General features: G+C 42.9%; 1 protein-coding gene across 1 annotated transcript; it reads left to right on the forward strand.

Moving 5' to 3' along the window:
* The first annotated feature begins 1,645 nt into the window (after positions 1–1,645).
* Positions 1,646–8,469, forward strand: LOC118692394 (coagulation factor X-like). The gene is made up of 6 exons (XM_036392193.2): positions 1,646–1,721; positions 3,212–3,325; positions 3,889–4,029; positions 5,665–5,915; positions 6,676–6,793; positions 7,536–8,469. Exons 1-6 carry the CDS (start codon positions 1,646–1,648, stop codon positions 8,075–8,077), a joined length of 1,242 nt encoding a protein of 413 aa, XP_036248086.1. The 3' UTR covers positions 8,078–8,469.
* Positions 8,470–17,800: the final 9,331 nt, after the last annotated feature.

A 17,800-nucleotide genomic window follows, 5' to 3' on the forward strand; every position in this document is an offset into this window, starting at 1 on the left:
AGAAGGATGGTGAGGAAGCCCTGTGACTAGAGAAGCCCTGCAATAGATATTCCCAGGAGGGCAGTGAAGTCTCTGATGCTGGTTGTCTTCCAGAGTGGGAGATGTAAGGAGATGTCAGGTGTGCAGAATGATGGGGGCTGCCCCATCAAGGAACAAATATGGACAAGCTGCCCTTTGTTATGGCATCCTGCACTTTGGGAGGAAAACACACTGCAGCAGGCTCAGTGTCCAACAGTGCTAAAATATAATAGAGGTCGATTTGATCTCCTGTTGGCTCAGTAGGTTGGGCTGGGTGACCCCTGTAGGTCTCTCCAGGCCCTGTTTCCTGTGTTTCCAGGTGAGCAGTACCTGTCACTTTTAGGATCATGCCCTTGTGCTCTGCACTAGCATGGTAAGAACAAGCTTCCTGTGTACTGCTCCCTGGCCCAGGTGACTGACCTGGCAGGATTGTCTTCCATAGCTTGATTCCCAAAGCACAATGGCCTGTCAAGAGCTGTGCCCTTGGAGTAGTTTGAACAAAAGGAAACAGCACATAAAACCCATAAGCCTTCATTTTACGGTACAATATGAAATGTACCCAAAAGTATGTGTTCCATCAGCATCTTCATGAGCTGTTAAAACCATATCAGGCAGTGTTCCTTGTCTCCTTCATTACTCATCCTTGATAACTCCAGGGGATGTTTTTTGTTAATGGGCCATTGAGTGTGAGTGCATGATAAAAATACATCGTCCCATTGTGAGATGCTCCACCCAAGGGGAGGAACCAAGCTTTCCTATCTGCATATAATCTGAGGCTTGTAACAGTCACAGTCAGCCTTATCCACTGAATTCCCAGACAAGAGTTCCATAACCACCACTGGACCTTCAGAGGAAGAACAAACCCTTTTACAGGAACACTGCTTCAACAGAACCACATCTATCACTTCAAGAGGACTGCAGCCACCAGTTAACTGGACTGCTACCAACATCTGGACAAACAGGGTGTCAGGTTGTATTCTGACTCTATCAGTGTTTCTGTATTATTGCATTTATTTTAATTTTCCTATAAAATTGTATTTCTGACTTGGGATCTCCCACTGGTTTGCTTTCAAACAATAACAACCCCCAACTTTCATAATGGGATGGAAATTGATGAATTTGGGGAAGTGTGCTCTGTCCAAGTGTGCTTGTGACAGAGCTGGTGGGTAACAACTTTGCAAGGTGCTCACTGAGACCTGCAAACTCTTTGCCCTGATTTACTCCTCACTTCTGGAGTGCCTTCCTGCTTTGGCCCAGCATACAGGAGGCACAAAGCTCTGGCTCTGATTGTCTGCCTTCCTTGGGACATGGGCAAGAGCCACATCACCCACTATAGCTCCTGGCTGCCTGCATAGTCCAGCTGCTTTAGAGAGGCTTTGTCCAAATTTCCAGAGGAAAGCCTCTTAGAGGTGCTCTGCCAGCACAAAGCTATCAGTGGGGCATTGCTGCAGCACACACATGTGTTGTGTTTGAACACTGTGCCGTGGTGACACTGAGTGCAGACTTTGCTCTCGGAGGTTTTGTTTTCTCATGAGTGGCTGACCCTTGCACTGCGGTGTTTCTCCCTCAGCAGCTGCCCCAGAGCCCTGCAGAGCGAGCAGCGGGTGACGCGCAGTGCGCTCGGAGCATGGGCATGGCAGGTCATCGTGGGACAATGGGGCTTCTTCCTGTTGTCCTCCTTTTCCTCCAGATGAGGCAGACAGGTAGAGTGCTTGCTTCACCTTGGCTTTGTGCTGCTTTGCCTAAACCATGCAGGTAGCTGTCAATATTTTTGCTTTGTGGGGCAGGGGACATGAGTGAACACCAGGTAGCTTTGCTGTCTCACCAACCTTGCTCCACTTTGCCAGCTGCAGTGTAATGATACCCAGGGCTGAGGCACATGCGGAATTCCATTTTGGAGTGACAATTGTGCCAGTGTAAATTATGGGGTCTGTATGTTGATATGTAGTGTTCTCAAAGGCTCAGCACAATTAATGGGCTATTCTTCACGTTCTCAAGAAATATGATAATTAAATAACCCTTACTATCCATTTGCAAGCTGCTGAGGGACAAAATGATGTCCGCAATATTTAACTGTACAGAGGAGAACAAGAACCCCACCCCATATATCACTGTGATTTTCTAATTCGTCACAAAACCATCACATCTCCACTTAATAAAATAAATTATCCCACCTATTCTGACCCTGCTCTAAACAGGGGCAGAGCAGGTGATAAAATTTAGAAATTTGAAATTTGTCTTTAAAGCAGTGAATTCTTGAGCAAGTTTCACTTCTCTGGATATCCTACTTCTTGCATGAAACAGTGCATCCCAGAGAACATATGTGAGGGGGTAACACATTTTTTGCAGCAGAGCACTAAATGGGAAAGACCATATCAGAAAAGGAATGAGATGGGTGGGAGAAAGAGCTGCTACATGAAACGTGTCTCCAAATGCAGAGTTACCTCCCTGACCTCAATGTCCTCATATACTGAGTTTGTGAGGTATGTGTGGCTGGGGCCCTGCAGTCAGGTCGCCCGGTGTGTCTAGGAAAGGAAGAAAGGCTGCAGAACTCAAGATGCCAGCATAGATGTGGGCAGCATGAGGTAAGAGGTAATAGCTACAAGCTCAAGCTCATACCTCAATGGATACAGTGAGAAAATTTTGGTTCTCTAAGCAGTACAGAATAGAAGTTTGGCCTGCTCATGTGACTTTAGCAGGGTTTTGTAAAGTTTGGAGGTTTTATTAGCTTCTGCTTAATAAGCCAGTATCTGTGTCTTTAAATGAAAAGCTCTGCAGGCAAAAGACATGCAGAAGGCCTGACATGACCTTTAAGGAAATAAAAGTTGATGGTTTTCAGCCAGTAGTTGCAATATAGAAATGTCCTGTCTGGTTTTACAGGATTCACTGTAAGTTATGTAGACTCTGACCACTATGTATTACTTAATCTTCCTGTAAAAAAAAGGCTTCTGAGCACATCATAATACAGTGGCCACCAAAAAGAGATTGCAAAACTGAGGATATAAAGGTGAATCATTGCAGGTTTGGAATGATTGTGTTTATACGGTTTGTTCCATCTGGAATGTGGCAACTCACAGGACCTATGTTTTGAAAGGAAGGATGAAAGATGGCTTAAGAAAACTAAGAGCCCTTCTGTGGCCACTGAAAATGCTTGCACACTTACAGTAATTTGGGGTTTGGTTTGTTCTTGTAGATGGGAACCAGTGCAGTTCAAATCCTTGTCACTATGGTGGCCACTGTAAAGATGGAATTGGTTCCTACACTTGCACGTGCTTGGATGGTTATCAAGGCAAGAACTGTGAGTTTGGTAAGTTTCTGCTTTAGAGAACCATGGCGGTGAACTTCCCAGGGAGCTTTGTAAGGAAGCAAGTGTTGCATGGAAATCCTTCCTGAGGCTCACTTCTGTGGCATAGAGCTGCCCCTGTGACAGGGGGGATATCATTAGCCCAGAAGTAAGCGCAGGAGTGTGGAATTGAAGTTTAGTCACAGGACCAAGGGGCAAGATGAGGAGTTGGAGTTTTTAGGGCAGGAGGGAGGAATTGTGTGAGGATTTCCACAGATTATGTTCTGTGTTAGTGTTTTGTTCATTGTTCCCCTGACAATTTATCTCTGCTTTTTGAGCTCACCATGCCATGGCCACTGGGCCCACTTGGACCTGGCAAGTACAATTGGTGTGCTGGATGTGGCTGCTTTGTAAGGCACAAGCTGATGTTCAGCACTCACATGAGTTATTCCTCAAGGGTGCTTCAGGTGCTTGGCAGGTGGGGATACAGATCCCGTTTAAAGAGGGTGTTTTGTTTTGGAGAACTTCCAGATCTTCTGTGAAGTCAGTGTTTATGTCCAGTTTTTCTGCCATCATCTCTTTTATAGTCATACCAAAGTTCTGCAGAATAAACAACGGGGACTGTGAGCAGTTCTGCAGCGTCCGAAGAGATGGGCAGAAGGATGTGGTGTGCTCCTGTGCAGATGGGTATGTTCTAGCAGAGGATGGCAAACACTGTGTTGCAACAGGTACGAAGCCATGAGATAAAGCAATAGCAGTGGTTGGTGAGACTTGTTTCACTGTTAAGGGGTGTCTTGGTTTGCAGTTGAGGAATGTCTTTTGAATCACCAGTATCCTACATGACATAGACTCAAGAGTAAGGCTAACTGATTTATATTTCAAAAGCTTTCCATTTGTGAGGTGCTATGGTGGAGTGGATCAAAATGTACATGATTTTGAACCCTTTGCAAGGTGCCTCTCAGTGAGGCATGTCAGAGTAAATTCTGCTGTTAACAAGATAATAAAAAATCGTAGAATCACAGACTATCCTGTTTTGAAAGGAATCTTCAATGATCATGAATACCCACCTCATGGACTATTACTTGACTATCCCAAGAATAACTCCATGTGCCCGAGATTGTTGTCCACACATTTCTTGAACTGTCAGGCTTGGGGCCTTGACCACTTCCCTGGGGAACCTGTTCAAATGCCCAACCACCCTCTCGGTGAAGAACCTTTTTCTACTATCTGCCCTGACACTGCTTCCTGCCATTCTCTCAGGTTTCTTCATGGAAAGGGCTGTCCAGTATTGGAATGCACTGCTCAGAGAAGTGGGGGGGTCACCATCCCTGGAGATTTTCAAGAAACACCTGAATGTGCCACATAAAGCTATAGTCCAATTAACAAGGTGGTGATCTGTCAAAGGTTGAATTCTATGATCTTGGAGGTCGTTTCCAACCTAAAGGATTCTGTGATTCCATGTCCTGGTCACCACAGAGAAGAGATCAGTGCCTGCCCCTCCTCTTCCCCTCAGGAGAAAATTATTGACCACAATGAGGCCTCCCCTCAGCCTCCTCTTCTCCAGGCTGAACAGACCAATTGACCTCAGCCACTCCTTCTACTTCCCCTCAAGGCCCTTCATTGTCTTTGTTGCCCTCATTTGGACGCTGTCTAAGAGCTTTATATCTTTCTGATATTTATAGGTCAAAAACAGTACACAGGACTCAAGGTGAGACCACACTGAGAAAAGTGATCACATTAGGATCTTTGCTTAAACACTTACAGGCCATACAAAAGATCAGCTTGCAGAAATTTATACTTAAATTGCAATTAACCTTATCAACTTGCAACTGAAGAGATAGTGCTAATCATAATTATCCAATGTATATATGTAAAATTTTATTGTATTTCAAAATACCACAGGGGCGGGGTAGGTCAACCATTTAGATATCATGTCAGGTTTTATATCTTCTATAGCTAATAACAAATTGCTGTCATTAGCCATATTATTCCTAAAATAAAGCACTTCACTCACTCTCCAAATGAAGTACATTTTATTAAGAGGAATGACATGAATATATCAATGTAAATACTTGAAGATGATGTATGAAATTTGTTAAAAACAGATTGATGATGGTGTATTAAATTTTAAATACTTTCAAAATATGACTGTGAAATGGAGGCTGAAGGAGAGCTTTCATGATGAGAAAATAGCACTCATTTTCCAAACCATGTGGTCTTTCTTCCTTGATTCCATGTGACAAGTCTTTCGTATTGTCTGGAAAATGAGGAAGCAGCACTGTATATTGTGAGATTGTATTTCCAAGAAGTTTCTTCTTATGTTAGTGTTTCTATCATTAATTTTAGGATTCTTCTCTTTACAGTTAAATACCCTTGTGGAAAAGTTTCTGTGCAAAGGAAAAAAAGGTCTTTTCATTTACCCGCTGACCACAGCAGAGGAATGAGTGATGAAGAAGACCCTCCTCCATACGAAATGACCACAGAGGAGAACTTTGTAATTACCACAGAAAGCCCAACACCTCCACCTGACAACAGGACAAGCAGCAAGAATCCATATGTCAATACCAGGATAGTTGGTGGGGATGAGTGTCTTCCTGGCCAATGCCCATGGCAGGTGAATGGAGGGGGCTTTGCCCTGCCTGTGGGGAGAATGTGTCTGAGGGAAGGGGAGTAGAGGCTCCTTCCAGCTGGGAGCCTTCTGAACATGACCCATGTCACGTGCAGCGGCAGTGAGACGTGGCTGAGCTGTGTGACCCTGGGCACTTGGATGTGCTGTTCTGCAAAGTGCAGCCTCACGGGGTCAAAACAAAAGGCTGCGTGCCATTTCAGGGGGAACTGCCTACCCTATCCCCAGAGAGGACTTTGGGTCATGCTGTTCTCCCAGGCAAATTTTGCAAGTTACATTTTGGTTCTATCTGAGACCATCCACCCAGGCAGCACACGCAAGTGCATGCCACATAAAGCCAGCATTTTGGTTCAGAAATACACCCTCATGTCTCAGTTTCACCCTTGAGTCAGCCAAAATGAATTCCTGTATTTGAACATTGTTTGGGGGGTAAGTCCAAGGGATGTGGTGATCAGGCATCTGCACTCTGCCTGCTCAGTCAGTCAATGCCTGAGGGACGTTACTCAGCACTGGCAGTGAAGTAATGTGGAAGGCAAATGTTTTAACTTCACATAGAGACAGTCAGGACTCTGTAGCAGTCAATCTGCAGCCTCTGCATGTGGGAGTACAATGCTAGGAGATACATGGAGGGCTACATACATGTTGCAGTAAGCAGCATCTCTGTAGTGTGCAGAGAAATCAGCGCTTTACAGCTCGTCGACATTAAACTGCACTTCCTCCTTCTGCCCTTACCTGTTTTGCTTCACAGGCTGTTCTGTTAAACGAGGAAGGAGAAGAGTTTTGTGGTGGAACTATTCTGAATGAAAATTTTATACTTACTGCAGCTCATTGCATAAACCAATCCAAAGAAATCAAAGTTGTTGTTGGTGAGTGATTATTTCATTTACTCCTCTGAGGTGAGAGTAGTTGTTCTGCCGAACCTTCTGTGCCTTAAATCTCCCATGAGATGTACTCGTGATTCATTAAGGTTTGTTACTTTTTGCTGCTTTATATAATTTCTTGTTATTCTGACCATCCTTCTTTGTAACAATAGGTGCCTCTCTTTCTTCTCTGCCAGATAGCTGAAAGGGATTGCAGTTAAATATTCTAGAAATATTGGTTATCTATGTGTTCAGCAGAGCAGTGTTTCTGCAGGAAGCTCATCATTCCTGGCACTTCAAAATCATCCAGAGTTGTTCCTGCAAGAACCCTCAGGAAAGTTCTGACTCATTGAATAGAGCAGACAAGACCAAACTCAGATTTCCCATTGCTTTCCTTTTGAACCAGGACACAGGATCAACACAGCTTCATCTTTGCACTGTTGTAGTCCAAACCCTGTTCTCTTCTCTAAGCTAGGCTCAAGCTCCTGGAAGTGCTTCCACACAAAATTGCATGAGTTTAGCTGAATCAGCATATGCCTTTCTATAAACTGCTACAAAATCTCCATAGACCTAATCTCAGGACCAAAGCCAATCCACTTGCTGCTAAGAAATGTTGCCTGTTTACAGTTTCCTTCTGTGGTCTAAGGTCCTGGACAAAGTACTCAGAATGAATATACTACTCTCTTCCTCTGTTCTGAAATTCTTATACTTTCTCCACATTGATGACCCTTTTAATGCTCTTGTGCAGGTGAAGTGGACAGAGAGAAGAAGGAGCAGTCTGAATCAATGCACACTGTGGATAAAATCATTGTTCACTCCAAGTTTGATGCTGAGACTTATGATAATGACATTGCCTTACTAAAGCTGAAGGAACCTATCACGTTTTCAGAGTACGTCATCCCAGCATGTCTCCCCAAAGTAGACTTTGCTAATGAAGTTCTGATGAAGCAGAAATCTGGAAGGGTTAGTGGCTTTGGGCGGGAATATGATGGTGGACAACTCCCAAAGAAACTGAAGATGCTTGAACTCCCCTATGTTAATAGGAGCACTTGTGAGCAATCCACCTACTTTGTGGTAACTGAGAACATGTTCTGTGCTGGTTATGACACAGAGCAAAAGGATGCTTGCCAGGGAGACAGTGGTGGCCCCCATGTGACCAGATACAAGGATACCTATTTTGTTACTGGAATTGTTAGCTGGGGCGAAGGATGTGCAAGGAAAGGCAAATATGGGGTCTATACCAAACTCTCCCGGTTCCTGCGCTGGGTAAGGACAGTCATGAGTTTGTAGTGGTGCTATGTCCCTTGATCTTCCTTGTTACCTGCCAAGGTGCAGGATTGGAAATGGAAACTTTCTTTTCCTGCATATCTGCTAAGTTGGTTATGAGATCTCTTTAAAGTTATGGTCTGCTTCCATTTGTATTATTCCTGACTTTAAAGCACAACTCTGAGGACTGTGGGGGTCTTTGGAATTGGTTGAATGAGGGAATTCCCCCAAGCAAAAAGGCTGCTGAGTGGGGTCTTTGGCTTCTTTTCATTATTTATCAATGGCCATTGTGGTTCCTATCAGTTGTCACGAGTGCTCCTACCAGAGGCTTCTAAATATGTTCTGAAGAGTCACTAGTCATGATGAAAGCAGGAAAGGTGGGAGTCACTAAATCCTCATATTGCAGCCATCTGGCTCAGCAGGGAGTTTGTCCTCACTGGAGTTGTTTAGCTTCTACCTTCAGATGTGTTCAGAAGATGAAGGGAACAGGAGATCTTGCATGTCTAAATAAAGAGGGGTTTTGATTTCTAAGGATTGTACTTCACTCTAGTTTTATTCGTACACTCTGCTCATCAGAATATATATATGTGCATATTCAGTGTTTTCTGTATCTTGTTCTGGATTGTGTATGGCTGAGGATTAGAAAACTCCTTGCATGTGTATTGTTCAAGATGTTTCAGTTACATGCAATATTGATGTACACCAGCATTTGAAATAAAACATTCTTTCTCTTTTTTTTGTTCCTGTTTCTTGTAATTTTAACAAGCCCAGCCCCAAAAGCCTCCATCCATCATGTTCTCTGCCCCCTAGGAATCCTGATGGCTTTTTCAAAGCTTCTCTAATCTCTTATGTTCTGTGCTCTGAGGAGCACTGCACTTCCTTAGGCACCTGCTCCATCTCTCTCAGGCTTTGACCTGGTACTGGCTTGTTTCACACAGCAGGTGCTGTGAGCACAGCAGACTGACAAACCCAAAACACAACTCTGCAAACAACAAGTATTGCTGCAGCCAGCACTGATTGTGGGCAGGAAAATGATTCCACATAGCAAAATTTGATCCAATTGCAAAATCCAGGAAAATGGGACACAGCACACAGCTGTTGAGTAAGCTGGTGGATTTTGAGATACTGGAATTCCTCCTGGCAAGCAGACATGGCTGGCTTAGGCAAAAGCTGACATGTACCAAGGATGGTGGACAGGGAGGCTCTAAGCTACCCTCTAGTGCTCAGGCTTCTTTGGCCTTCAAGGAAAAGCCAGTCCTGAGACTAAAGGGAGGAAAAGAAGGATGGTGAGGAAGCCCTGTGACTAGAGAAGCCCTGCAATAGATATTCCCAGGAGGGCAGTGAAGTCTCTGATGCTGGTTGTCTTCCAGAGTGGGAGATGTAAGGAGATGTCAGGTGTGCAGCATGATGGGGGCTGCCCTAAGGAACAAATATGGACAAGCTGCCCTTTGTTATGGCATCCTGCACTTTGGGAGGAAAACACACTGCAGCAGGCTCAGTGTCCAACAGTGCTAAAATATAATAGAGGTCGATTTGATCTCCTGTTGGCTCAGTAGGTTGGGCTGGGTGACCCTGTAGGTCTCTCCAGGCCCTGTTTCCTGTGTTTCCAGGTGAGCAGTACCTGTCACTTTTAGGATCATGCCCTTGTGCTCTGCACTAGCATGGTAAGAACAAGCTTCCTGTGTACTGCTCCCTGGCCCAGGTGACTGACCTGGCAGGATTGTCTTCCATAGCTTGATTCCCAAAGCACAATGGCCTGTCAAGAGCTGTGCCCTTGGAGTGCTTTGAACTAAAGGAAACAGCACATAAAACCCATAATCCCCCAACTTTCATAATGGGATGGAAATTAATGAATTTGGGGAAGTGTGCTCTGTCCAAGTGTGCTTGTGACAGAGCTGGTGGGTAACAACTTTGCAAGGTGCTCACTGAGACCTGCAAACTCTTTGCCCTGATTTACTCCTCACTTCTGGAGTGCCTTCCTGCTTTGGCCCAGCATACAGGAGGCACAAAGCTCTGGCTCTGATTGTCTGCCTTCCTTGGGACATGGGCAAGAGCCACATCACCCACTATAGCTCCTGGCTGCCTGCATAGTCCAGCTGCTTTAGAGAGGCTTTGTCCAAATTTCCAGAGGAAAGCCTCTTAGAGGTGCTCTGCCAGCACAAAGCTATCAGTGGGGCATTGCTGCAGCACACACATGTGTTGTGTTTGAACACTGTGCCGTGGTGACACTGAGTGCAGACTTTGCTCTCGGAGGTTTTGTTTTCTCATGAGTGGCTGACCCTTGCACTGCGGTGTTTCTCCCTCAGCAGCTGCCCCAGAGCCCTGCAGAGCGAGCAGCGGGTGACCCGCGGTGCGCTCGGAGCATGGGCATGGCAGGTCATCGTGGGACAATGGGGCTTCTTCCTGTTGTCCTCCTTTTCCTCCAGATGAGGCAGACAGGTAGAGTGTTCGCTTCACCTTGGCTTTGTGCTGCTTTGCCTAAACCATGCAGGTAGCTGTCAATATTTTTGCTTTGTGGGGCAGGGGACATGAGTGAACACCAGGTGGCTTTGCTGTCTCACCAACCTTGCTCCACTTTGCCAGCTGCAGTGTAATGATACCCAGGGCTGAGGCACATGGGGAATTCCATTTTGGAGTGACAATTGTGCCAGTGTAAATTATGGGGTCTGTATGTTGATATGTAGTGTTCTCAAAGGCTCAGCACAATTAATGGGCTATTCTTCACGTTCTCAAGAAATATGATAATTAAGTAATCTTTGCTAATTAATGATAAGCTACTGAGGGCCATAACAAACCCCACAATGTTTAACAGTGTAGATGGGAATGAGATCCCTACCCCAGGACCCACTGTAGTTTTTTACATCTCCACAAAACCATCACCATCATGATAAATCATCCCACCTCCCCTTTAGGTTGGACCCTGAGATCTTCTCTACAGAGTAAATGTATGAATCACATTGTGGACTTGATGTGTGCCTTATGTTTCAATTTTGCTGTTGTCTCTGACTGGAGACAACTGAACAAACACCTGAGTCATCACCATTACAAGAGCTATGAGTTAGAGGTCGATTTTGACATCCCAGAGATGAGATGGGAGAGGTACTTAGTGAGACACAGGGTGCCCTGAGAGTCTTCAGAATGTTTCAAGGACGATCTTGTATAAACATGTCAAAAGCAATTGAGTGCACTTACATGCATTTAATGTTAAAATACAGACTAAAAATTGCTGACAAAACAAAGATGCAAGGTAGCTTCTATAAAATTAAGTGTAAAACTGACAGAACTCATTAATGAAGTAAAGAAAAAGAACAAGTGAATAAAATTAATGTATTTTTAAAAGAAAGGCTAGTTCTAAAATCCCCACAAACCCCCAAAGTTTTTAAGGCATATGTCAAAGCTGTCCCAAGGTCAGGAAAGTACAGGACAATTGATTAAAACGGTGAGATCTTTTGTGACCTGACCTCCAAAAACAAGTGTTAAAGTGCCTAGCTCTGTATAAAAGAATTGTAAACGTCCTGACATAAAACCAGAAAAGCTGAGAAGTAAATATAATAAGATACATGTGATATCAAATCAAGAGCTGACCTAAGTATTTGAATAATGGAAGAAAGAACATGAGTGTTAGTCTGTGCCCAATGGAGAAGATAGTCTTTCTTCCTTAAATTAGCAAATAACTTGCACCCCCCCAACGGGGAAAGAAACTGCTGAACTGCACTATTCAGGAAAATAATCACATCAAATTTCTCCAAAGGAAAACTCACATCACTTTTCCCCAAAGACAGGATGATAGGCTGTGTGGCTGCAAAAGATGGAGTAAACCTCCCCTCCTTCAAGGGAGGCTTCTAACATAATTTATTTATTTATTTATGTTGCACTTTTATTGCAACAGAAAGAGAAACAGCTGTAAGTTTGGTGCCAATCTGGTCAAGAAACTGTGCTACTTGATTGAAAGATTATATGGAGTGCAAATCTCCACACCTCTGAAGACCTCTGGCACTGGTATTTTCCACAGTAACATGCAAGACAAAAGAGAGTTTTCTCACTGCTTTTTTACCTCATTCCAGACTGGAAGGCCTACCATAAGTTGAGATGAGCATTCAGGCAGTCTTGGGAAACTGAAACACCAGTCCAACGTAAATAGAAGGCAATTATGTGAACACAAAACCAAAATTTCACCTTTGGTCCCACAACATGCAACCACAGAGATTTGTAAAATATGGAATAAAAGCAAGACTTCTTTGTTTTCATGAGGATGAACAGCTAGGACAGGAAGTAAGGGGATCCCACCACTCTAAGGGCTACTCAGATTAGACATTAGAAAACACTTTTTAGACATTTTAAGGCTAATTAAGGAGTGCATTAAGCTGTGTGGGTGAGCTGTGGAATCTCATTAGGAATCTGCAGGAGCTGGTTAGACAACATCTTTAGGAGCAGTTTACTTGCTCTTGCACTGTTAGAGCCAGGAAGAGCTCTCTCACTTTGCCTGTGATCTTGCAATTCCAGGACTGAGCTAAGGTAGCACGAGCCATATACAGATGGAAAAGGAATATTGCAAGGATATAGCAAGAGCCCAGTACCTCATTTGTTACTGATGCTTTAGTTGTTGATGTTTTTTGCCTCTTACCCACACCCATGTTCATCTTTGCCTTAGTACAATAGCTGTTCTGGCAAGTACAGATTACTCCTTGAATTGCCCTTTGAAAGCTGTTAGTTACAGCTGGGAAACACAGCATAAGATGTGGAATAATAGTGCTCTACCTAATGTTGACAGCTTACCAATTTTTAAATAATAATACAACTATTGTTATTACAAAGGCCTTTTGCAGGAATTGTACTGTATTTCCTAAAGTGGTGGGGTGTTTGACTAATGTTTGCAAGCCAGCTTTTATAAGCTGCTTGTGCTTTTAGGAAGTCACCACAAACCTTTAACCTGCCTATACATTTGTCTCCTTTGCAGTCATACCAAGTGATGCAAGGTCAACTTGAGAACTGTGAGCAATTCTGAAAAACTGAAGATGGAAGAATCATAAGTCCCTGTGCTGCTGGCTATGCCCTGGGCAATGAAAAATCCTGTGGTTCTGTATGTACAAAGTACATTTATAGCTCATTCTATGGGACACATCACATCTGTACCACATTTAGGAAGTGCTGCTGTGTTGCAGTGCTGTCGCAGACATCTTTCATGAAAAATCCTTTCTTAGGATTTTTCCTTGTGAGAAGCTGCAGTTTCAGCAACCAAAAGTAAACAATGGTTATCTGCTGCTGTGGAATGCAACAGGTAGACCTGTGATTGGTCTCCTGTGGATGTTTGGATTTCCTGACCACTTATGGCAGAGCTGGCTCTTGCTCTCTGTCTGAGACACAGATCTTTGTTATTCATTCTTTTCTATTCTTAGCTTAGCTAGCTTCTGAAGAAACCTTTTCCTTTCTATTTCTTTTTAGTATAGTCTTAATGTAATATATATCACAAAATAATAAATCAAGCCTTCTGATCATGGAGTCAACATTCTCGTCTCTTCTTCATCCTGAAAACCCTAGTGACCACGGTCACACAGTGCCACTGTAGCATGAAGAATAATGTTAATTGTTCAGGCCTTTCACATGACTTGAGCTGTTGATAACAAATTTTGTAAGACCTTAGCCAGAGGACATAGTTTAAGTAACATCAAATTATGCAGCTGTGAGGGATGTATGGCAGCAAAAATAGCTCAAGAAAGTATTCTGTGCAATTGGGTGTGTTCTCTCAGGGGACTGCAAAATCCGTGTCCCAACAGGGGGAAAACCATATCAGAAACTGGTGATTACAGCAGGGCTCAGATTCCTCTTCTCCCAAAGACTGAAACAGGCCTTCCATGCTATGGAGCATTTTGTTAGAAAGTAACAGGTTAGACTTTTGTTTGATAAAAGTTGGTGTCTAGTTTCAAGGCCTCTGGGACATGCTAAACACCTACAGATCCAAATAGGCCGAAATCCAAGAAATTTCTCCCTTTACAGTACACTGTTCACAAAGACTCATTATCATTTCAGTAGTAGAAACATCATGTGACTGAGTTATATTTCACTTGTTTCTCCTCAAATACCTACCCCACCTGAACCCCAACCTGTTCCATCTGAAAGAAATACAATCTGCCTTTCTCTTTTCTTCTAACAACAGGTTTTCTGCAGTTTTCATGTGGCAACCTAAATAGATTAATAACAACTGACACTGAATTTAATTCCATCATTTTTGCCTTCATTCAAATTGAACATTAACAATTACTAGTCTTAGTCTATTTTTCTGTCTGATATAATACCCTTTGTAATTTAAAGCCGCATTACTATCATGAGCCAAATTACTATTATGATTTCAAGCATAGAATACTTGACTCTATTTTCCAATAAAAAATATTTATTAACAGCAGGTACATAACAATTATACTAATAATGGAAGATGTTTAACTTTCAAATACTTTGAAATGCTGAACCCTCTTGCCTAGTTGCTCAAAATGGGTAAATTTTAAAAGAAATTAAAATAAATTTCATTTTTCAGACATTCCAATCTTTTTGCATGTGCAAAGCTTTTGTTAATATCTTGAAAAATCTAGCAGAGCCAAACCTGACAAGGACACCTGCATATCTAATTAGATTGTAAAATGCTGCTGTCAAGGAGTTTTCCTTCAAATGAGTGTTAAGCAAGTTTTCTCTTGTTTTCATGAAGGGTTGATTCCCTGAAAGTGACCTGTTTCCCTGCAAACCATTTTCCTCCACTGTAGGTATCTATCTGTAACTCTAAAGGCTGCTTTTGACGAAAAACCAGTGTTCCAGCCTGTTTGAATAATTGTAGGAAAACCAACTCAAGATGCAATGGAAACTAGCTGTACTTTCCTGACCATAAAACTATTCCTTATACCAGGAGCTCTGTCAAACAAGCTCTGCTGAGTGGCACTTCAGGGACAGAAATTGCTTCCCACAGCAGCTGCCTGCTCTACAGGGTTCCTTTCATATCACTCAGCTCAGTACCTCAGGGACAGCGCAGGCACCATCCCCCGCAGAGATGGAGGACCATAGTCCTCAATTTCTGATATATTGGCTCAAATCAGGTATTTCTGATCTCAAATGGAGGCTGGTAACACCAGCTGAGCATGCACAGACTGTGTTCAGTGTTATGGACAGGGGCTCTTTGCTCTCAGCATGCAACACATGCTTCGGAGTCCCAGTACCACCACACAAGAAGCATTTTGATTATGCCATTGCAGTCCAGTTCCCACAAGGCTCAGAAATCATGAACTAGATGGCAGAAAGTCACAGGAATCACAGCAAACCCAGATGCCCATCCTGAAAATGAGGAATCCACTGAGGCCTTGAGCAGGGAGTTGGAGGTCACCAGGGAGGCTGGCCTTCACCCAGCACGTCCCCATGGCACGCAAGGGGCCTGGACTGGCAGCTGTTTTCTCCTCATTGTGCTCATCCAGCCCTGGGCCCAAGAGGGCCAGGCTTCCCTGGTGTCAGAATTTTGGGTGGGTTATTCCACTCTCCTGAGTACTGTGCTTCTACCCTGAATGATCTTGTGTCTCCATTTCAGCATCAAGCAAGTGCTGAGAGGGGCAGCCCAGGGCAGAAGTGGTTGCAGGTATGACATTGTTGGTAAGGGCTCCTCATTGTGCCCTTTGCTACAAAAATAAGAAACTGTCCTGTTGTCATTACATTGCAAGGGTTTCGTACCTCCTTGATAGTTCTTGTAGGCAGCTCCCCTAAGCACTGACTCTTCCTTCTTCTCCCAGTAGCCTAGCCACTCTTTTATAGCACTCTTCTTCTCACTGGCTACAGCTGTGGCCTGTTAAAGTCAGGCCTGCTCCTAATCTTTAATAATTAGGAGTAGGCCTGACTTTAGAGGTAAGATTACTTTCTATACTACCTTTATTTACTTATATTCTGTCCCCCTACACTGTCCCATGTTTTATTCTCCATATGTGAGACACAGAATTCTAGCAGAGTTTTTCTTACCATCTTGTTGTTCCTCACTGCCTCATTTTATCCCTTGACTAACAGTAAAATACATGGCCGAATTTATAGAATAGACAGTTTCTTTAAGCTTGGCTTGACCTAGTGTATTTTGTATATGTTAGGAGCCAAATATAAGCTAGGGAGGGATGTGGGCAGGTAAGGCTGAGCTGATGTAGTTAAATTGGTGTAATATTACAACTTTATGCAATTTCCTGTGTTGGCCAAACACTGAAGAATTCCAGATGCCTCATTCAGATATTAGCAATGACTGTTTCAACAGCATGTAGATATTATTCTGGGACTGTTCCATACTTGAAACCTCAAATATAATGTTTATTATTGTTGTTTATTAAAAAGTAGCTTATCACAAATTCTAGGCACTGAAAAATGGTGCTCTGAGTCATAAAATTTGTACTCAGCCTACCAGAGTAAAGAAAGAATTGTAATTGCCTTAACTCCAATTGCCTGACCATTTAATTCCCAAAGAGTCTTCACACAAATTGAGGAAGACCAAATATATATGTGGATTTGTAGATTTTTGTATGCAGAATGTTGAAGTTTTAAAAGACAATAAGTATCTATTTTCTGTTTAAGTCTGAATATATTGCTCAACAAATGAGGCAAAATTCTTCTCTGCTGAGGCTTGTCTATCATGAGTGCCACAGGAGTACTGTAATGAAGCCCAAAACGTTTTATCAATGTTTTCATTGAAAGCATTATTCTGATTGAAAAGTTCTGATTTTCTACTTGCTTGGCATTTTGCCAGCCCTCTAAAACCTCTCCAAAATGGGTATGATTTGCTACAGCTTCAGGATTCAGCACTGGTCCATTTTATTTGTATACAGCACATTACCTATATAGAGTGCAAGGAACTTTGGTCCCTTCTATTATTGATTTGCCTTAGACTTGTTGGTATTGTCTTATTAGCAACTGTTTTCATTATCTGACACAGGGATGGCAGACAAGGAAAGGTAAGAGCCAATGCACAGAGTGGAAAAAATGTATGGCCATGCTGAATTGGATACAGAAACTTTAAGCAGCAACAGCAGCAGCACAGTCTTTCTCAAACTGGAGAAACCTGTCACATTTTCTGAGGATGTTGTCCCAGAAGATTTGGCTAGATATAGTCTTGTGGAAGAGGTTTTAGAGTGACTTCTGTGAGCTAGAGAGAAGTTTGATATGAGGATCCATGTTTACCCCTGAAAGAATTTTCTACTAAGGCGGTTGACATAAAAACCAAGAAAGAAAGAAGGATAAATAAGAGAAACCTGCAACTGCCTGCTCCAATAAGCACTTTGTTTGTCTTTCCTGACCAATGAGTAAAGTGTAAACTTATGAATCTTGTAAGAATGTATAAAAAGCATGCATGCTATAATAAAACTGGGTTTGAAGCCTTTTCAAAATGGAATGTTGCTTTGTATTGTGACTGTCTCAACAACGACATATTCTGATAAATTAACTGGAATTTTCAATGGCTTTGAGAACATGTATACAGAAAAAAACCCTAGCCCACTCATGTATTCAGAAGAGTCTAATTAACTGTGCATGTCACCGAGTGAAATGAGTTGTTACCTGAAGTTCCTTGAATTGGAAAGGCTTGCTTGCTGTCACCAAAACCACTGCTGTTTTGATAGCTTCTCACTTTTTTCCTGAGATACTTTCTTCACCAGCACTATTGATGTATTGATATCATAGGTTTTGGCTACCATAAAGTGAATGCATTGAATACCCCAGAAATTACAATATTGTTATATGTTATTATTT

The sequence above is a fragment of the Molothrus ater genome, chromosome 2 (assembly GCF_012460135.2).
Source record: "Molothrus ater isolate BHLD 08-10-18 breed brown headed cowbird chromosome 2, BPBGC_Mater_1.1, whole genome shotgun sequence".
Lineage (NCBI taxonomy): Eukaryota > Metazoa > Chordata > Aves > Passeriformes > Icteridae > Molothrus > Molothrus ater.

Bases quoted from the DNA above. Each gene is read 5' to 3' on its own strand.
- LOC118692394 (XM_036392193.2), top strand. From the start codon at position 1,646: ATGGGCATGGCAGGTCATCGTGGGACAATGGGGCTTCTTCCTGTTGTC. The intron at 4,030-5,664 runs GTACGAAGCCAT...TTCTCTTTACAG, and splicing joins CAAACACTGTGTTGCAACAG to TTAAATACCCTTGTGGAAAA. The intron at 6,794-7,535 runs GTGAGTGATTAT...GCTCTTGTGCAG, and splicing joins AGAAATCAAAGTTGTTGTTG to GTGAAGTGGACAGAGAGAAG.